Genomic DNA, 22,454 nt, shown 5'->3' on the forward strand with positions numbered 1-22,454 from the left:
TATTTGGATCAAGTACATCCTGTGTCCGGGGGACGAGCTGCTTGTCGCAGCGCTAGCCTGCACTGCTGCTGCTTACATTATAATGTTTATGTTTTGTTGTAATATTTATTACTTAATACAAATTTTAATAAATAAAGTACAAGTTTTACTGGATCTTTTCCCATAAACTATATGCCAATCTGCACCGCTCCTCCTGCTCTATGACATGCTGCCTGCATTTCATGCAGATTACACCGTACAGCACCACCACACCTAGTATTCTAGTTAGTAACATGCAGCGGTGGCCCGAGCAGAAGGTGAGAATATGTTTGTGATGGCGGTACTAGTACTCACGGTGGCTATGGTCCTCCCTACTCATTGGTCCGTGCACAGTGAATAGAGCACCCTTTGGCCCCCTCGTGGCAAACCCTGGTTTGGGGTCCCCCTGGTTTGTGGTGCCCTTGGTGTTGTGTAAAGTCATTATCCAGATTTATCATCCATTGTCAGTCTGTGTGATAAATCTGGAGCAGTGTCAGACTAGAAAAGTCATGTGGCCAAGAGGAGCTGGAAAATTCAGCAATGTACAGAAATCTGCCATTTCTTCATCAAGATATTTAGTTCTGTTTCAGCTTCTTATCTTCACCTTTTATTTTCCTATTTTCTACAGATTTCCAGATCCGTCACAAGAAACATTTACATGAAAGAACTGAGAAACTTCTAGAGAACAAACCTCCAAGATGTGACCAGCGAGAGGAGAGTTTTCCATTCCGTACACGTTATGTCAACCTCATCATTGTCTCCACTGATCACTTCAGAGAACGCTCTGAGAATGAGCTCATAGAGACCGGGGTAAAACATGAGGAATACTTAAAGAGAAAACACAATGAATTACTACGCATTTCCCCCAACAATCTGTTCCGCTGGTGCCACCGATCCAAACAAGTGCCACGTATGGTAATGGTGAGTGGAGTGCCCGGTGTAGGGAAGACCACACTGATGCAGAAGGTTGTCTATGACTGGGTGAAGGGGGATCTCTATAAAAGATTCTCCTTTGTCTTTTTCTTCAAATTCCGAGAACTCAACAGACTGGATAAAGTTAGTCTGGACAGTCTAATCCTTCATCAGTACCCATATCTGGAGGAGCAGCTTAGTAACATCTTACAGGAACCAGAAAAACTTCTCTTTATATTTGATGGTTTAGATGAAAGTCTTCATAACATGGATTTCTCATCACGTCACTTGTGCTCTAATCCTTATCAGCCTGAACCTTGTGGTCAGATTGTGGTTAGTTTGGTGAGAAAGTCTCTTCTTGATGGTTGTTCTGTCCTAATGACCAGTCGGCCAACCAGACTGGCATCAATTGATTGTAGAGTTTTCCAGAGAATAGTAGAAATCACTGGGTTTTTACCGGAAGAACGACAGATGTACTTTCGAAACTTCTTCTCCAACCCTGAGCTGGCGGAAAAGGCTTTTAATTATGTGAAGCAGAATGACACCCTGTACACCTTCTGTTATATCCCGTCCTACTGCTGGATCATCTGTACTGTATTATCCAAGAGCTTCCAGCCAACAAGTAGTGATCAGCCGGTGTCATTATTACCCAAAACCGTCACCCAGCTGTTTGCGATATTTGTCGCCAACATCCTGTTCAATCACAGCCTGGACAAAAGTGACGCTCAGAAGATCCTGCAGTCCATCGGATGGATGGCAGAACATGGGGTCATGAATCACAGGCTTATCTTTGATGGACGAGATCTGGACTGTTTCCATGTGGACAATACGTCAAAGCTATTATCAAGTTTTCTGATGGAATCGGAGGAACCTGTGTCCTATTCCTTCTTACATCTCACAGTTCAGGAATTCTTCTCTGCCTTGGTGCATTATGTGGATTATTCTCCCGAGAAGTTACAGAAATCACTAAAAGATGCCTATCCTGATGGACGAGGTGAGATGTTCCTCCGTTTCCTGTGTGGTCTATCAGACGGCTCCACCAGGTCAATGCTAACTGGATACCTGGATAGACAAGCAAATCAGACATCTATAGATGTCATCACTTGGCTAAAGAACGTCATTCTAGAAGAAAAGAGGTTGCGGGAAAATAAAACCAGCAAGCGTCGTCTTCTAAGTACATTTTTCTATCTGTATGAATCCCGGAATAAGGCTCTGGTGCTGGAATCACTACAATCACACAGAAGTCTTGCCTTTTCTGATGTTCGTATGTCGGCTCTAGACTGCACAGTGTTAGCGTTTATTCTGGACACCTGCACAAATATAGAAGAACTCAATCTACAGGGATGTTCCTTAGATATTGAAGGATTAGAAAGACTTGCTCCAGGATTACAGAACCTGCAGAATCTGAGGTAAAATACTAATTATATTTCATCTTTCTGTAGTAGTCACGATCTGACAGATTTATTGTACGTATTAGAGATGAGCAAACCGGTTTGTTACGAACTTTGCAAAATTTTGGCTGACGGACCAACCTGAACTTTTTCAGGTTCATTTCGGACAAATCCAGTAAAACAGCACATAGCGCCATTTTACTGCACATGTCAGCGGGAAAAATCACTGGGGAGGAAGAAGGGTTCTCACATGACCCTGATAGGAAGGGGGGGGGAGGTTTGCCCTGATTGGCTCCCAGGCCAACAGACAGCCTAGATGAGCCAATCAGAGCGGCAGCAGGCAGGGAGGTGCCCGAGCGGGAGGAGCAGAAAGTCATTGTGTGCGGGGCTGTGAATGAGGGCGGTTGGGTGTCAGTGTCTGCCAGGAAAATGATCTTAGGGAGTCGGGGACAGTGAAACGTCACTATTAAGCTTGTGTTCTACTGCCAGGGACAGAGAAGGGAAGGGATAGAATTACAAAGAAGGAGAATTGTGTGTGTAGAAATGGAACAGGCAGGGGAAGCTGTCAGCCAGGGAGTGCGCAGTGAGGAGCTGAGGCTTGCTGGGCTCCTAGCAGAACTGCAGCTGCTGCAAACCTCAAAGCATTTACCGGCAAGGACATCCTCTCATTGGAATAAGCACAAAACCGTACAACACGTGTTTTACCATCAATGTAGCATTTTAAATTTGAGTGAAAACACCTGAAATACTAGTCCAAACTCAGTGTCAGGGCATCTCCATACAGTTAATTTATTTTTTAAGTTTTTTAAGTTTTAAAAGGTTGCAGGGTAGCACCCAAAATTATATATGAATGATAAGGTGATATTTGGCCTAAATCCATGTATTTCCATCTCCACACAATTACAGTTCATATTTTTTGGGGTTGTTGAATTTATTAAAACCAGCATTTACATGTCTTACAATACGCAGGGTATACTAGGACATACTAGGCCAACATTCGTGCTGTTAAAGGGGCTATCCACTATCATAAACTGCCCCCCCATGTGCTGGGCCCCTCACAGGGAATATACTTACCCCGCTCCCTGCGCCGCTCCTGGTCCCCCCACCGCCGCCGCTGCTGCTTCTCTCCATGCGGCGATGAAAACGTTGTGTCTCGGGGGCGAGCCTTCCTAGCATCCCCGCCTGCCATTGGCTGCCCCCCCCCTCCCGACACCGAATGTTTTCATCAGCGCTCGGGGAGAAGCAGCAGCGGCGGTGCGGGGAGCAGGGACCCAGGTTAGTATATTCCCTGTGAGGGGCCCGGCACATGGGGAGGCAGTTTATGATATTAGATAACCCCTTTAATCTTCGGACACTCAAAGTGTTGGCGCGGTGGAGAGGGCTAAATAATCACTTAGTAGTTTGCCAACTTTAGTTTTAGGCTACTTTCACATCTGCGTTCCGGCAGAGGATCTAAGTACCAGATAAAAACACTTCTGTTTTGCCCCAATTCATTGTCAATGGGGACAAAACGGAACTGAACAGAACGGAGCGCTCCAAAAAGCATCCTGTTCCGTTTGGTTGCATTTCCATACCGGAGAGCAAACTGCAGTATGCAGTGGTTTTCTGTCCGGCATGGGATGCGGAGCAAAACGGATCCGACTTGACCCACAATGCAAGTCAGTGGGGACGAATCAGTTTTCTTGGACACAATAGAAAACTGATCCGTCCCCCATTTACTTTCAATGGTGCTTATGATAGATCCGTCTTGGCAATGTTAAAGATAATACAACCGGATCCGTTCATAGCGAATGCAGATGGTTGTATTATCATGACGGAAGTGTTTTTGCTGAACCCTGCCAGAACAAACAAAAATATAAGTGTGAACGTAGCCCAAGGGTACTTTCACACTAGCGTTAAAGTATTAAGGTATTGAGTTCCGTCATAGGGGCTCAATACCGGAAAAAAAAGTATCAGTTTTGTCCTCATTCATTGTCAATGGGGACAAAACTGAACTGAACAGAATGCTCCAAAATGCATTCCGTTCCATTCTCAGACCGTAGAGAAAACCTCAGCATGCTGCAGCTTTCTTTACGTCCTGGGATGTGGAGCAAAACTGATCCGTCATGACCCACAATGCAAGTCAGTGGGGACGGATCCGTTTTCTCTGCCACAATCTGACAATAGAAAACGGATCCTTCCCCCATTGACTTTCAATGGAGTTCATTTTGGCAATGTTAAAAATATGTTAAAGATAAAACAACCGGATCCGTTTAAACGGATGCAGACGGTTGTATTATCTGTAATGGAAGGGTTTTTGTTGGACCCCGCCGGATCCAGCAAAAACGCTAGTGTGAAAGTCAATGGTGCCTGATCATTTTTTTTTTTCTTTGGGTCCCATTGACTTACATTGATTTTCATGTCTGATCCGGTTTCTTCAGTTTTGATTTAATACAACTGGATCCGGCCGACACGGAGCCATCAGGATGTATTAGGCTTCTTTCACACTAGCGCTAGCAGGGTCCGGCAGGGAAACATCCTGTTGGATCTGTGCTAACGACAACCCACGAGTGCTCCGGCCACTTCACTTTAATGGGGACGGGTCGGACATGCGGCCGGAGTGAATGGGGCCGGAGCGGACTTCCGCCGGCACTCGTGGGTCCGTGTCTTCAGTGTGTTTGTGGGGGAAGGACCTCGTATTGCACTTCCCTGTCTTTAATTTCCAGAAAGCAGATTTGCAAACTGTTCCATGCTTTGTGTGACTGTGTACATTAGGCCCAAAATGTCAGGGCTTCGTAAGGGTTCCAAGTGAAAGACCAAGAGCCAGAATGTGGGTAGTAGCAGCACCAGCTATCTGAGTAGTAGTAGTAGTAGTAGTAGTAGTAGTCAGGGGTGTAGGAACCCCCAAAAATCTGGGGGGGACAGCATTTTTGATTGCTGGGTATATTCTTATTCAGTAAACTGCGAGTTGTATATATCGTTAAATTTTAAGTGTGTGTGAAAAATCTCACAACAACAAAATATGCAAAAAGGAACAGTTCTTTGTTTATTAGGTCACAGAAATTAACCAAACATTTGGCATATATTTCCGTTATTCCACTTAAAACTAGTGGTAATAATACTTTTAGGGTACTTTCACACTTGCAACAGTGTGATCCGACGGGCAGTTCCGTCGTCGGAACTGCCCTCCGGATCCGCCGATCTGCCGCTGACTGAAAGCATTTGTGAGAAGGATCCGAATGCGGATCTGTCTCAGAAATGCATTGCAAGGACGGATCCGTCTCTCCTCTTGTCATGCGGACAGACGGATCCGTCTTGTATATTTAGTTCACATTTTTACTGGTCTGCGCATGCGCAGGCCGGAAAGGACTGATCCGGCATTCGGCATTCCGGTATTTTGAATGCCAGATTCGGCACTAATGCATTCCTATGGAAAAGAATGCTGAATCCGGCATTCAGGCATGTCTTCAGTTTTTTTCGCCGGAGAGAAAACCGTAGCATACTGCGGTTTTATCTTTTGCCTGATCAGTCAAAACAACTGAACTGAAGACATCCTGATGCAAACTGAACGGATTACTCTCCATTCAGAATGCATGGGGATATGCCTGATCAGTTCTTTTCCGGTATAGAGCCCCTGTGACGGAACTCTATGCCGGAAAAGAAAAACGCTAGTGTGAAAGTACCCTAAGGGCTCTTTCACACTTGCGTTGTTCTGTTCCGGCATAGAGTTCCGTCGTCGGGGCTCTATGCCGGAAGAATCCTGATCAGTTTTATCCTAATGCATTCTGAATGGAGAGAGATCCGTTCAGGATGCATCAGGATGTCTTCAGTTCCGGAATGGAACGTTTTTTGGCCGGAGAAAATACTGCAGCATGCTGCGCTTTTTGCTCCGGCCAAAAATCCTGAACACTTGCCGCAAGGCCGGATCCGGAATTAATGCCCATTGAAAGGCATTGATCCGGATCCGGCCTTAAGCTAAACGTCGTTTCGGCGCATTGCCGGACCCGACGTTTAGCTTTTTCTGAATGGTTACCATGGCTGCCGGGACGCTAAAGTCCTGGCAGCCATGGTAAAGTGTAGTGGGGAGCGGGGGAGAAGCATACTTACCGTCCGTGCGGCTCCCGGGACGCTTCAGAGTGACGTCAGGGCGCCCCACGCGCATGGGTGACGTGATCACATGGAACGTCATCCATGCGCATGGGGCGCTCTGACGTCACTCTGGAGCGCCCCGGGAGCCGCACGGACGGTAAGTATACTGCTCCCCCGCTCCCCACTACTACTATGGCAACCAGGACTTTAATAGCGTCCTGGCTGCCATAGTAACACTGAACGCATTTTGAAGACGGCTCCGTCTTCAAATGCTTTCAGTACACTTGCGTTTTTCCGGATCCGGCGTGTAATTCCGGCAAGTGGAGAACACGACGGATCCGGACAACGCAAGTGTGAAAGAGGCCTAAGTAATGCACTTTGCCTGATTTTAACAAAACAAAAGATCTTGTATAAATACAATTAAATACTATAACTATATAAATAGAAACAATTTTCTAACTGCAGACAGAGCGAGACCCTCCAAGCACCACAACCACTGCAGCGTACTTCAGCTAACTAGGTGCAAGGTAGCTGTTCCTGTAAATGTGTGCCTGCCACTGCCAGCTCACACACTAAAGCTACAGGAGATGTGTGGTAAGTGTGCACACATTCACACAAGGCACAATGGAACAAATAAGTACCCTCCATAAAGTTTCCTTTAAGCCAAATCTAAAGAAGGCAAGTTTTTAAAATCCAAAAACTTTTTTGCGGCGATCACAACACAAATTCCTTTGCTATGGCTTTGATGTCTACTTTATCCATTATGTCTCTATGGATGTTGCATATGCAACATGGTTCAAACGTTTCTGGGTCATTGTGGACCTCAACCAGGTTTTTAATCTACGCAGTGCACTAAAACTTCTCTCAGCTTCACAGGAAGAAGCAGGAAGAGTTAATAGGATTCTAACAATTTTTTCTACTTGAGAGAAAAAGCATCTTTCTCTGGCAGGCATCTTTCGCAAAATATCTACAACCTCAGAGACTGAAGTGTACTTGTAAACACTTGATAAGGTGGTTATCTGGGCAGAGAGAAGATGATATTCAATCTCTGGATACTGGGGAAGAACTTCACTAGCTTGTCCTGTCAACAGATAATGTTCCAGTTTTTCATATACAAGTAAGCCCTCTTGGTCAAAGCGCTGCATTAACTGTGTCGATATAATATCCATTATTTGGAAATACTGAGGACAATAGTATTCCTTCACAGTCTTTGCATGAAATAGTTCAGTTGGCCCATGTTGAAGACGTTTAGGATCATTAGGTTGCCTTGGTACAGTAACCTCTTTTAGCTGGTATTTTTCCACTAAATGAATAGTGGTAGCAAGAACTCTTTCAAAGGACGTGTCACATCGTAACTTTTGTATAGCATCATGGGTCCTATATACACTTGCTAAAAGTCCTGATATGGTTTGTTCTCTGCCTTGCAAGGCTACATTCAGGCATTCTAAGATCTCCATGATGCTAAGAGAGATTTGAAGACCTAGTAGAGTTTTCCCTTGCCTAAATTGTTGTAGTAAGCCACGTGCACATGGATTTATATCTCCACTACTTCTGGTATTTGCAATTTCTTCAAGTGTTTCCAAAATCAGCTGGTAATTATCCAGAATTTGCTTTATAGAATATGTATGAGCAGAACATCTCTGATGTTTTTTAAACTTTTCAATAGCTTTTTTCCAATTTTTAAAGCCTACACACACAAATGCTGGCTCAGTGTTCTTTTCGAGTTGAGTCAGATTCAGGACGGCTGCTTTAGCACAGTAGAAACCTAGTCCCCCTTCAAGAGTAAAACTATATAGTGCAGCCATGGAAAGCTTTTGAACCAGCACTCTTGAAAATGTAGAACACGCTTATTTGCCTTTTGCGTTACAATGGTCTGAGCTGGAATTGTTTTGTAGTCTGGTTGATTTGGTACCACTGCCGTTCGTAATGTTTTCTCATCATCAGCTGGAAAAGAAATGCATTTTCCTTTCATGTAGGTTTTAGATTTACTATGAACATCTACAGTTTTGATTGCAGGACCACAAGCATGGTCTTCCTCACCATCACTACTTGAGTCACTCATGAGGCCAACTGCTTCTAAAGACACTGTCTCAGAATATTATTTTTCTGGCTCAACCAAATGATGCCTGACTGGTGATTCAGTGACCTCTTTTTGATGACATGCTTCTGAGCTTGATGAGGATGCATTTGCTTTACTAGGCTTTGTAAAAAACCTGCGGATATCCATTCTATCTTCACTCAAATTGACTTTTAAGGTTCCAGAAAAAACTAAATTTAAACAAAGAATCATAATACTGTACGATAACAAAAGATTTAGATTCCCCCCCGCCGAAACAATAATCTCCCCTTATATATAATTTACTTACAGTTCTGAAGACTCAGGGGTGCTGGCTGGCTTGGCCTCAGGGGTGCTGGCTGGCTTGGCCTCAGGGGTGCTGGCTGGCTTGGCCTCAGGGGTGCTGGCTGGCTTGGCCGGGCAGAAGGAGTGTGGGAGACTGTGAGGCCTTTTTCTCCAAGCTGCTCTGGATCAGTGAACTCATGGTTTCCAGGTGTGCACTTTGGGAAAGGATATTCCGGTTTTTGCTATTGATTCCGCTCCACTTTCTCAGAAATCATTAAAGGGCATAGTTCACAATATCCGTTTAATTGTGAGTGATGCTCATGTTGAGGATGTGTCATGTTTCGTCCTTAGCGGTTTACCTACCCCTCTAGTGTTGGGGCTGCCCTGGCTCACTAAGCATAACCCCACCATTGATTGGCAAGCGAGGCAAATAAATGGTTGGAGTGACTTTTGCAGAGAGAATTGCCTCATGACATCTGTTTCTGAGGTTGCTACTAAGACTGTACCATCTTTTCTCTCTGAATTTTCGGATGTCTTCTCTGAGAGTGGAGTTCAGGATTTGCCCCCGCACAGGGAGTACGATTGCCCTATTAATCTCATCCCAGACGCCAAGCTGCCTAAATCTCGTTTATACAATCTTTCCCAACCTGAGAGGATCGCTATGCGTGCTTATATCTCTGAGAGTCTGAGAAAGGGACACATACGACCCTCGAAGTCACCTGTTGCCGCTGGTTTTTTCTTTGTTAAGAAAAAAGATGGTTCTTTAAGACATTGTCTGGATTTCAGGGAGCTGAACAGTATCACAATTCGTGACCCTTATCCACTTCCTCTGATCCCGGACCTATTTAACCAGGTTGTTGGGGCTAAAGTCTTTTCCAAATTAGATTTAAGAGGGGCATACAACCTGGTCAGGGTCAGAGAAGGGGACGAATGGAAGACGGCCTTCAATACCCCTGAGGGCCATTTTGAAAATTTGGTTATGCCTTTTGGTTTGATGAATGCCCCAGCCGTTTTTCAGCATTTCGTGAACAGCATTTTTTATCATTTGATGGGAAAATTTGTATTGGTGTATTTGGATGACATTTAGATTTTTTTCTCCCGATTTCAAAACTCATAAGGAACATTTACGTCAGGTCTTGCTCATCCTGCGGGAGAATAAATTATATGCAAAACTGGAAAAATGTATGTTTGCGGTTCCAGAAATTCAATTTCTGGGGTTTCTTCTCTCCGCTTCTGGTTTTCGCATGGACCCGAGAAGGTCCGCGCTGTGCTTGAGTGGGAGCTTCCTGAGAATCAGAAGGCGCTGATGCGTTTTTTGGGCTTTGCCAATTATTACAGGAAGTTCATTTTGAATTATTCTTCTATTGTTAAACCACTCACTGATATGACCAGAAAGGGGGTAGATTTTTCTGCTTGGTCAGTAGAGGCGCGTAAGGCTTTTTCTGATATCAAGGAGAGTTTTGCTTCCGCACCCATCTTGGTGCAACCTGATGTTTCTTTACCCTTCATAGTTGAGGTTGATGCTTCTGAGGTGGGTGTGGGGGCGGTCTTGTCTCAGGGTTCCTCTCCTGCCAATTGGCGACCGTGTGCCTTTTTCTCAAGAAAACTCTCCTCCGCAGAGAGAAATTACGATGTGGGAGATAGGGAATTGTTGGCCATCAAGTTGGCTTTTGAGGAATGGCGCCATTGGCTAGAGGGAGCCAGACACCCTATTACCGTATTTACTGACCATAAAAATCTGGCCTACTTGGAGTCAGCCAAGCGTCTGAACCCGAGACAGGCCAGATGGTCTTTGTTCTTTTCTAGGTTTAATTTTGTTGTCACGTTCCGCCCTGGAGTTAAGAATGTGAAGGCAGATGCCCTGTCACGTTGTTTTCCGGGAGGCGGGAATTTTGAAGACCCGGGTCCCATTTTGGCTGAAGGTGTGGTGGTCTCTGCTCTTTTTCCTGAATTGGAGGCAGAGGTGCAGGCAGCCCAGTCAGAGGCTCCTGATCTTTGTCCTCCTGGGAGGTTGTTTGTGCCTCTCGCTTTAAGACACAAGATTTTTAAAGAACACCACGATACGGTCCTTGCTGGGCACCCGGGGGTAAGAGCCACACTGGATCTCATCGCTCGGAGATTCTGGTGGCCTGCGCTTCGTAAGTCGGTTGAGGGTTTTGTGGCAGCCTGCGAGACTTGCGCTTGTGCCAAAGTCCCTCATTCACGGCCATCAGGTCCTCTCCTTCCCTTACCCATTCCTTCCCGTCCTTGGACACATCTGTCCATGGACTTCATAACGGACCTGCCTCGTTCCTCTGGGAAGACTGTGATTCTGGTGGTGGTGGACCGTTTTAGCAAAATGGTGCATTTCATCCCTTTTCCTGGTTTGCCCAATGCTAAGACGCTGGCGCAGGCATTTATTGATCACATTGTCAAATTGCACGGTATTCCTTCAGACATAGTCTCTGATAGGGGCACGCAGTTTGTTTCCAGATTCTGGAAGGCTTTCTGTTCTCGCTTGGGGGTTCGGTTGTCATTCTCTTCTGCTTTCCACCCGCAGTCGAATGGCCAGACAGAGCGCGTCAATCAGAATCTGGAGACATATCTGCGCTGTTTTGTGGCGGAGAATCAAGAGGATTGGTGTTCTTTTTTGTCCCTTGCTGAGTTTGCTTTAAATAACCGTCGTCAGGAGTCCTCTGATAAGTCACCATTTTTTGGTGCATATGGGTTTCATCCGCAGTTTGGGACTTTCTCGGGAGAGGGGTCTTCTGGTTTACCTGATGAGGATAGATTCTCCTCGTCTTTGTCATCTATTTGGCAAAAGATTCAGGATAATCTAAAGAGCATGAGTGAGAGATATAAGCGTGTGGCAGATAAGAGACGTGTGCTTGGTCCGGACCTGAATGTTGGTGATCTGGTGTGGTTGTCTACCAAGAATATCAAATTGAAGGTTCCCTCCTGGAAGTTGGGTCCTAGGTTTATTGGGCCTTACAAAATCCTGTCTGTCATCAATCCTGTTGCATACCGTCTTGATCTTCCTCAGACTTGGAAGATCCATAATGTTTTTCATAAGTCCTTATTGAAACCTTATGTTCAACCCATTGTACCCTCGCCTTTGCCTCCTCCTCCGATTATGGTTGATGGGAATCTTGAATTTCAGGTCTCTAGGATTGTGGATTCTCGTCTTGTCCGCGGTTCTCTTCAGTACCTTGTTCATTGGGAGGGTTATGGTCCTGAGGAGAGGATGTGGGTCCCAGTGACGGACATTAAGGCCTCTCGTCTCATCAGGGCTTTCCATAGGTCCCATCCTGAGAGGGTGGGTTCTGAGTGTCCGGAGTCCACTCGTAGAGGGAGGGGTACTGTCACAACCAGATAGCTGAGAAGCTCTGACAGAGGCCTTTCAGAACCTCCTCCTTGAGTTTCTGTGTTGTGGTATTCAGTTCCTCCTCTCGTTAGCCTCTCTCAGCTGTCATGTGTTGGACTAATTGCTTCCCTTTTAAATTCCTCCCCAGAATGCATTACTGGGCGGCTTATACTTCTTCCTGGAGTGTGTGTGCATGCTGACCTTGTTCTCCTGTCTGCTACAAAGCTAAGTGTTGTACCTTTATCGTTTATTTTCTGTTTGCTGGATCCCAGGTGACCCTGACTCCCTCCGTATCTTGTGTAGGGAGCCGGTGGTCGTGTCCCCTCACTATTGTAGGGTGCTCAGGGCTTTATAGTCAAGGTTCGTGGATATGCAAACCTCCACCATTAGGATCTTTGCATAGGCTGAGCAGCCAGGGAAAGTGCCAGGTCTCCTGCAGGGGTGTCCCTTGGTTCCTTAGCTTTTGGATCCAGCGAGTCATTTATACATGTTGCTTTGCCTTGTTTCCTGTACACCGTCCGTGACAGGTATTTGGGAATATATTTATAATAAAGTAATATTTAAGTATTTTCAGTAATTTTACTTTTTTAATTCCCAGAGAACCCCTTTAACTAGAGTAAGGCCAAGTTCACACGAACGTGTGTGACCCGTGCTCGTGCTGCGGCCCGCAAATAGCGGGCCGCAAAGCACGATTGCCGGCCGTAGGTCAGCCGCATCGGATCGCGGACCCATTCACTTTAATGGGTCCGCGATCCGCCGTTCCGCTAAAAGATAGGACCTGTTCTATCTTTTTGCGGAACGGAGGTACGGGATGTAACCCCACGGAAGCACTCCGTAGTGCTTCCGAGGGGTCCCGTCCCGTGCGGCCGTTCCGCGATTCCGGATTTGCGGACCCATTGAAGTGAATGGGTCCGCATCCGTGATGCGGTGTGCACACGGAACTGCGGCCGTGTATTGCGGGCCGCGATTTGCGGGCCACAATACGGCCACAGATCACACACGTTCGTGTGAACTAGGTCTTAGGGACATATAATGCCAATTGATATGATGAAAGGATATGAAGTAATGTAGTATAATTATCCTTACCCCCCCCCCCCCTTCTCTTTTACAAACCCTGTTAGCTCCTTGTTATTACTCGAGGTCGCAGAGGGCACGTTCTATATGTGAGAACCTCCGCCCATAGTGTAATATCTGCATTGAGGAGGGTAATGGGCCTCTGGCTAGCGCAGAGAAGGGGATCTTTACCCTCCTCAGGCAGTTCTGTGATATCCCTTTCTAGGGACTGCCTGGGAACCAGACCTTAGATCATTAGAGTCAGAAGGTGAGGTCGGAGTACACGAGAAAGCTTCTTATAGGAGATGAAGGTCCCGGGGAGTGGAAGCCATTTCCTGCTGGGACAGAGGGGCGGCCGGGGATTCTGTCTCACTGCATCAGAGATCGCAAATCCAAGGCTGCCAAGAATTTCTCAGTGAAGGAAACAGAATCTTCCGCTGAGTTTCCCCCACAGTTCTAAAGAGACGCTTAAAAATCCTTGAGTGTGCTGGTTGTGCTGGTTAATTGCGGACCGCGTGTGTGGACGTGGACCCATTCACATGATTGGGATCCGCATCAGACAGTCCGCAATGCAAAAAAAGTTCCCCACATGTCTCTCCTATGGATTTGTTCTTAAAGCTGACAAAATCCTGAAAACTAGTCCTGAATATCTTGTGTGCGGCGAGCAGCGGCGGGCTGTTCTGCTGAGCGTCAGGGAGGGGTCTAGATGAGCTACTAAAATGCTCCCTATGGATAAAGACTATGACTATAATACAGAACACCGTTCACCCTTCACACCCCACCCATCTCTCTTCAGGCTCCCCATACATTACACCCCCTCACTGCTCCTCCACTACAGCCCCCACCCTCACCCACACGGCTACTGTTCTGCTATTAGTGTTTCCCCCACCCCCCCCAGCTCACCGTTCCGCTATTAGTGTCTCCCCCACCCCCCCCAGCTCACCGTTCCGCTATTAGTGTCTCCCCCACTGACTCACCATTCCGCCATTAGTTCCCCCGCTACATCTCCACTTTGGTCTCGTGTACCTTTCAGGGTTGCCAACCTTCTCTTTACATTTTTCTGGACAAATGAACCAGAAATCACAGGCAGCCCAACATTGTTATGGCCATGGACCCCGCCACTGTTTAGAGACCACACTTTCATTCCACACCCTCAAAATGTCCTTGAATCAGAAACATCCCAGAATTAAAGGGATTGTCCAGTAGTTAAAAATAAAATATGACAGCAACTTATGGGAAAAATTCCACCATTTTCCTCTGTCGTATCCTCGCCACTCTAGTCTGAGGGCTTTGTTCCTATGGCTGCAGTGAGGATGTGACCTGCTGGACCTTCTGGCATCATTGCTGCGGCCATGTAAACAGACTGACCAGGATGTAATGGGCAAGTGCAGTGTTGGTGATGTGCCCACTGATGTGACCACGGCAGCCAATCACTGTCCTCAGCATTAGACCACTGACAGGTGATTGACTGCAGCAGGAACATCTCATCTACCGGCAAGTCCCGCTGCAGTCTGTGAACAAACAGCGGCAGGAGGGAATGGACCAGAGCTGTAGAGAACGGCGCTGAAGAAAGGGCGAGTATAACATGCATCCACAATGCATACGTGGAAATTAGTGGATCCAACCAACCCCCCTCCCATTAAAGACATAGCTGGATAATTATTACATTCACCACTACCAAAGATACAGGAGAATACAGCAGCCCATGCCTTACGTCCAGTGAGGTCTCCTCTGATGTAGACGTTCTCTTTTCTTATCTTTTGACTGCTTTGATGACTTCTCTTAACCACATCTTCTCTCTGCAGAGTTTGCCCACAGATATCTTAGATTCCTCCTCCTGGGGCCCCAACAGTTTTATCCAGATGCTACCCTCAATACTGTGCCGATTGTGCCGAGTCCCCTCATTAGTAACAGTGCCCCAATAGTGATAATGCTCCAGAAAGTACCCGTTACCAGTAAGGTCCTCCATACTATTCCAAATAATAACACCTCCAATAGTACCCCTGGTAGTAGTAATAATAGCCCATAATAGAATTGATTTCCCTCACAGTGCCTCCAATAACAATAAAGCCCCCCATCGTGACCCAGCAGTAAAATTGCCCCCAGGAGGGATAAAGATCTCCATAATGGAACAAGCAGGGAGCGAGGCTCTGGAGCTCCATCCACTCAAATACCATCCTGCTCCATCCGGGCTGAATGTAAGCCCAGCACCACTTGTCACTGTTGTGGACTTGCCTGCACAGGGCTGAACATCTTGGTGCCTAGAATTAACCCTTCGCTGGACTGTGGCTGGCCTGGTCTCAGCACCCACCAGGCCTGAGTTGAATTACAGCCACCCCTCTTCTGTGGAGCTCTGCCTCGTCCCCATCTCTGGCCTCCTGACCATCAGACTGTCCATTTTGCCTACCTTTTGCTGACAACTGGTTGATTTGGGTGCCAGACACAGATTTTGAGCTGCCCTGGACATTAGTGTCAGCAACCCAGCCCTGAACATTCCTGTCTAGATGGCCTACACTGACTACAACGCCCTGGCCTGCCTGATATCGTGAGTAGTGAACGCCAGCGACTGCCTCCTGTTCTGTCTTTGTTTTGTGTACCCTGAGGACCTGCTTCCCTGGAGGTGCTGCCACTGACCACCTGCATAGTCCAGTCTCCTGCTGTATTTGGGAGTGTGGCCTGGGGGATTTTCTGGGCTCTCTACAGCTGATACTAGATGCTGTACTAGCCCTTTGTAAGGTCAGAGCTCCATCTAGTGGCAGTTCTGTGTAAGGACAAGGACTTCCTCTTGTGCCTGCTGTCATAGCTGAGGTATCATCTTTGAGGTGAAAGCTCCATCTAGTGGCAGCTCTGTGAAGACCTCATAAATACTGCATTCTCTTGTGCCAGATATTTCACCGAAGTAGACAATTCTCAACAGTGCCACAATAAAGGAGGCAAATCCCACTAGTGCTTCAATTAAAGCAGCAATCCCCCCTCCCCTGTGAGGGACACCCCCGGGCCCCCCTTCTGCTCATTATCAGTTACCAGTTCTATATCACATAATTCAGCACTGTGATATCTAAATTCCTACTGATCTTGGAGCTCCACGTAGTGATAATTTCCAGCTCATTCGCTTACTATACCAAGCTTGTGTCGATTTCTCCTCCAATTCCACTACAGCCCTTTGTAAGGGGCACACTGGAGCCCTCAATGTACTCGCCATGAGCCAGTACAGCTCCGTGGACAGCCGACATACTATCTAGAGGATATATCGCAAGACGGAGACCCTTTTATTTCTGTTTAATTTGGAACCTCACCCACCTTGCCTACTTTACAATGTCCAAGGCTCCTTACAAGACTGGAAAACAAAGTGCTAACTCGCACACCTCCATCAAGCGAGCTCTGAAAATGACTCCTGTTGTGACTCCTGCGGATGACTCCTCCAGTTCTTTCCTTGGAAAGCAACCTGCGCACCTTGACTCAGCACCCATAAGCCTCGCAGCCTCTGGCACAGAAGCACCTCATACCTCAGGTGCCCTGCTCTCCCAGATTCAAGGTATGCTGCAAGAAGAACTTGTCAAGGTCTCCACCGATATCACTAACCTTACCAGAGAAGTCCTGGATAATGCTACCACAGTACTGGAGACACATGAAAAAGAAATAAAAAAACTTCAGGATGACAATTGACTCCTCCACAACAAATTAGAGGATATGGAAAACAGCCCGTAGAGATAACCTCCGAATCAGAGGTTCACCTGAACCCATCACGGATCTCCAATCTACAGTTACAGTTTACTTTCAGGAACTTTGTCCGAATATTCAGACATAGACATACATAGAGCCCTAACTGCCCGAAAACCGTAATGTCCCATCAGGCACGTGATGCGGAAGCTTTATTTCCATCGTACCCGTAAGCAGCACATAAGGCTTCTCCCCTGGTTTTTCAAGGACACGTGTACCAATTGTTCCCAGATCTAGCCCCCTCCACCATAGCGAAACATTGTGCTCTTAAGCCATATCCAAAGCAGATCTGTTATCGATGGGGCTTCCCATTCAAGCTTATTTTTATGTATCAAGATAAGACTCATAACATTCACTCCCTGTAGGGGTCTCAGCACTGCTTTAAATGCCTGCATCTTTGTCCATCCTCATCACCAGGGAAATCCCCAACCTCTCATCACCTTCCCTCGCCCACCCGCAAGAATCCCAAACTGACCTCCAGTCATCCTCAAAGACTTGACTCTCTAAGCTCTCATCAACCGAGTGTCTTCCTTCTGTGAGGAGATACCATTCCGTTTCCTTCTCTTTATATAGAGACTTCCTTTTCTGAGATGGTGGGTTCTCGCCCATGGGAGTATCTCCCTTCGGCAGCACCCCACCACTAACGATACTTTTGCTGTTGTTGAGATTGCACAGTTATATGTTTTATATTTCTAGTTTGATTATAAATATTTTATATATGTCTTTTTCTATATCCTAGGAACCCCCTCCTGGGGTATACCCATTGCTATCGAACGTCAGTGCCATAAAACTGACCCCTAACCTCTCTGTTAGCTGTGGCAAACCACGATCGTGGAGCTTTCTATCTCTATCTCTCTACACGAGACGATACTTCCATGTTTATCTGTGCCTCCCGTTTGTGTTTTCCACCCCCCCTCCCCCGCGGGTTGGCAAACGTTATTTCCATATCAGTGATGGTTCTCTCCTAAATACACTATGTGCAAAAAAAGGGGGTTAGTCAGCACCTCCCAGTGCGCAGGTGCACACTGCCATGGCAAAGACCTAGAGGGAAAAAAAGAGACAATGCAGCAGCACTCTGCAAATCAGACAAAGTAGAACAATGCTTACAAAAATTAAGGTGCTAATACTACGCTTATTTATAAAAGCGAGATGCTTGGACAATGCATTTTGTACAAAACCATCTAAGCCCATAAGCCGAACGTCAAGGCGATCTCTGTTAGACAGGTCCTAACACTAAATACTACCTGTTATGCGCCATAATGACCGCCATAAAATTCAGGGAGTGTTGGACCCACATGCATGTTGGATCCACTCTGCCTTTTTCCATTTTTTTGTGCCAAAATGGCCTCCATTACAAGGGATGCAGGTACCAACATGCATGCTGAGCCCACTCTATACCCTTCCTGGTGCTAGACAGCTTCCAATGAATGTAGTGAGAGCAGGCTACAGCTTTATACTGAAAGTAATTAAAATCAGCCTGTGGGGGCATACAGTCTAATCAGAAGTGCACGACTCGCTGGAGTGCCACATCTCCAGCATTGTAAATCTGAAAAAAGAGGGGGTTAGTCAGCACCTCCCAGTGCGCAGGTGCACGCTGCCATGTGGGTCCAACACTCCCTGAATTTTATGGCGATCATTATGGCGCATAACAGGTAGTATTTAGTGTTAGGACCCGTCTAACAGAGATCGCCTTGACGTTCAGCAGACGGGCTTAAATGGTTTTGTACAAAATGCATTGTCCAAGCATCTCGCTTTTATAAATAAGCGTAGTATTAGCACCATAATGTTTGTAAGCATTGTTGTACTTTGTCTGATTTGCAGAGTGCTGCTGCATTATCTTTTTTTCCCCCTCTACATACACTATGGCTATGAAAATATTATCACACAATGTACAGGGCTTTAATTCACCCAACAAGAGACCCAGAGCTTTTCGGTTTTCTAGAAGCGTTCATGTGGATTTACTTTGTCATCATGAAACTTCATCCCGAACTTCAGCTCCTCGCTATCTGTCTCCATACTTTCCAACCTTTTATAAACCCAAACCTTATATGTCACTATTTGTCTTAGTAAATCAGTCCCTTTTACTAATTTCCTCACTATTGCGGACCCTGAGCGTCGCTATTTAATTGTTACTGGCACAATCCAGGATGTCCCAGGGACCATAGTCTTCTACTACTAGACCCAAGTACTGACCAGACCCGCTTTATAACTGACTTATTTACACTGAGACTCTCACAAAGTGGGCACAGTTGTCCTTGTTGCACATATGCTGAAAGTATGGTCAATAATTCCAATGTGCGAAGGGAGCGGCTGGGTGAAGACAGAAGTGATTTTATTGAACATGTTCTGGAAAGAACAAACACATCACCTTCAGTATATGGGGATACAGGAAATGTAGCAGTAAATCCTGTCCTCCCATATTAATACACATCTCTATATTCAATAATACATTCTCAATAACAGGTATAACTTTTCTATAAGAGATATTAAACCATTAACATGAGAGTTGCTCTCGGATTCTTTAATCTGCATCCCAGTAACCAATAGTGCAGTATAATCTCATGGAGTGACATCAGCTTCTATAGTAATCATAGTCACTACATATTAGCACCATGTGAGACCTCATTGTACTTCACTAGCACTGGTGCACATTTTATATACTCACACGGCATCACCAGCATCCTGAGTTGATTATAGGAATGTGTTTTACATCATTTTAGCCTATTTATGGCCCTGAATTTGTGTTCCCTACCTGGAAAGAACAAACACATCACCTTCAGTATGGAGATACAGGAAATGTAGCAGTAAATCCTGTCCTCCCATAAACCAAGATCTGCGTTATTCAGTTCCCCTTTAGGCTAGGTTCAGACCTGAGCGTTTTACAGCACGTTCCTACGCGCTGTAAAACGCTCAACAGGCAAGAACCAATGATTCCCTATGGGAATGGTTCTCACCTGAGCGTTTTACAGCATGTACGAATGCGCTGTAAAACGCCCTACGCCCCAAGAAGTACAGGAGCTTCTTTGGGGCGTATTGTCACACGTTCCCGCCTATAGACTTCAGCGGGAACGCACGACAATGGGCGTTTCTTGTAAAAACGTGCGTACATACGCGCGTTTCGTCCTGCTGCACGATATATCAAGTATTTTACTACTGGTAAAACAGGCTCTCTCCTATAAGGTAATAGGATGAGTCTGCACACTGAGGTTGGATGAGATTGTATCGGCCGCAGTGTTCACTGCATTTGATAGAACTTATTGTGCCTGTGTTTTGTTGCTGTCTGTAATGACGCTGGTCGCGCACAACACCACAATCCAGATGCCTTTCCCGAGTCCTAACAAATTGCCAGCCTCTGTACTCCCTTTCTCTAAATGCACTGCAGCGAGCGGCAGCGGGCTGGCCGGCCGGCGGGTGAACGACGTCACTTAGTAACGCTCCTCCCACTTAATTCAGGAAGCAGGAGCGTTACTAAGGGACGTCAGTCACGCGCCGGCCGGCCTGCTCGCTGCAGTGCATTCATAGTGACAGTAAGTACAGAGGCTGGCCATTTTATCAATAGGAGAGAGCTGGTTTCAGACAGTAGTAAAATACTTTACACACAAAGCCAGTTATGTGCGCAGTTTAGGACACATGAGGGGACACATAGGGCCATGAGGGGGACCAGCATAAGATGCTATATGTGTGTCTTATGCTTGCCCCCCTCATGACCCTATGTGTCATAGCACACATCCCCCATAACAGTGTCATCCACAGATCCACCCCATAACAGTGTCATCCACAGATCCACCCCATAAGTGTCATCCACAGATCCACCCCATAACAGTGTCATCCACAGATCCACCCCATAACAGTGTCATCCACAGATCCACCCCATAACAGTGTCATCCACAGATCCACCCCATAACAGTGTCATCCACAGATCCACCCCATAACAGTGTCATCCACAGATCCACCCCATAACAGTGTCATCCACAGATCCACCCCATAACAGTGTCATCCACAGATCCACCCCATAACAGTGTCATCCACAGATCCACCCCATAACAGTGTCATCCACAGATCCACCCCATAACAGTGTCATCCACAGATCCACCCCATAACAGTGTCATCCACAGATCCACCCCATAACAGTGTCATCCACAGATCCACCCCATAACAGTGTCATCCACAGATCCACCCCATAACAGTGTCATCCACAGATCCACCCCATAACAGTGTCATCCACAGATCCACCCCATAACAGTGTCATCCACAGATCCACCCCATAACAGTGTCATCCACAGATCCACCCCATAACAGTGTCATCCACAGATCCACCCCATAACAGTGTCATCCACAGATCCACCCCATAACAGTGTCATCCACAGATCCACCCCATAACAGTGTCATCCACAGATCCACCCCATAACAGTGTCATCCACAGATCCACCCCATAACAGTGTCATCCACAGATCCACCCCATAACAGTGTCCTCCACAGATCCACCCCATAACAGTGTCCTCCACAGATCCACCCCATAACAGTGTCCTCCACAGATCCACCCCATAACAGTGTCCTCCACAGATCCACCCCATAACAGTGTCCTCCACAGATCCACCCCATAACAGTGTCCTCCACAGATCCACCCCATAACAGTGTCCTCCACAGATCCACCCCATAACAGTGTCCTCCACAGATCCACCCCATAACAGTGTCCTCCACAGATCCACCCCATAACAGTGTCCTCCACAGATCCACCCCATAACAGTGTCCTCCACAGATTACCTATAACAGTGTCCTCCACAGATCCACCATAACAGTGTCATCCACAGATCCCCCATAACAGTGTCCTCCACAGATCCCCCATAACAGTGTCCTCCACAGATCCCCCATAACAGTGTCCTCCACAGATCCCCCATAACAGTGTCCTCCACAGATCCCCCATAACAGTGTGTCCTCCACAGATCCCCCATAACAGTGTGTCCTCCACAGATCCCCCATAACAGTGTGTCCTCCACAGATCCCCCATAACAGTGTGTCCTCCACAGATCCCCCCATAACAGTGTGTCCTCCACAGATCCCCCATAACAGTGTGTCCTCCACAGATCCCCCATAACAGTGTGTCCTCCACAGATCCCCCATAACAGTGTGTCCTCCACAGATCCCCCATAACAGTGTGTCCTCCACAGATCCCCCATAACAGTGTGTCCTCCACAGATCCCCCATAACAGTGTGTCCTCCACAGATCCCCCATAACAGTGTGTCCTCCACAGATCCCCCATAACAGTGTGTCCTCCACAGATCCCCCATAACAGTGTGTCCTCCACAGATCCCCCATAACAGTGTGTCCTCCACAGATCCCCCATAACAGTGTGTCCTCCACAGATCCCCCATAACAGTGTCATCCACAGATTAGGGTGACCACATTTCCAAACTGCCATTCAGAGACACCCGCCCCGGCCCCCCCCGCACCCATGTCCACTCCCCAAAAAATATGATTTTTGATACTTTTAAAAAAAAATTAAGTCACTTAGTGACAGCGGCGTACTTTGTACTTACGCTGGCAAGTTCATTGCATCGAAGTTATGGAGGATGGAGGGGAGGGGGCGACGGCCTCAGGGGCAGAGCG

At 46.7% G+C, this 22,454-nt stretch overlaps 1 protein-coding gene across 7 annotated transcripts in view; it reads left to right on the plus strand.

Moving 5' to 3' along the window:
* LOC122932527 (NACHT, LRR and PYD domains-containing protein 12-like) overlaps positions 1-22,454 on the plus strand; it is a 343,399-nt gene that overhangs the window by 84,206 nt on the left and 236,739 nt on the right. For all 7 annotated transcript variants that reach the window (XR_006388313.1, XM_044286994.1, XM_044286999.1 and 4 more), the window contains one exon: positions 647-2,339. Coding sequence is in view for 6 of the 7 variants with exons in the window: in XM_044286994.1 (XP_044142929.1) it covers positions 647-2,339 (1,693 nt within the window). In the remaining variant the exon portion in view is untranslated. The remainder of the gene's footprint in view (positions 1-646; positions 2,340-22,454) is intronic.

Source organism: Bufo gargarizans, chromosome 3, assembly GCF_014858855.1.
Source record: "Bufo gargarizans isolate SCDJY-AF-19 chromosome 3, ASM1485885v1, whole genome shotgun sequence".
Taxonomy (NCBI): domain Eukaryota; kingdom Metazoa; phylum Chordata; class Amphibia; order Anura; family Bufonidae; genus Bufo; species Bufo gargarizans.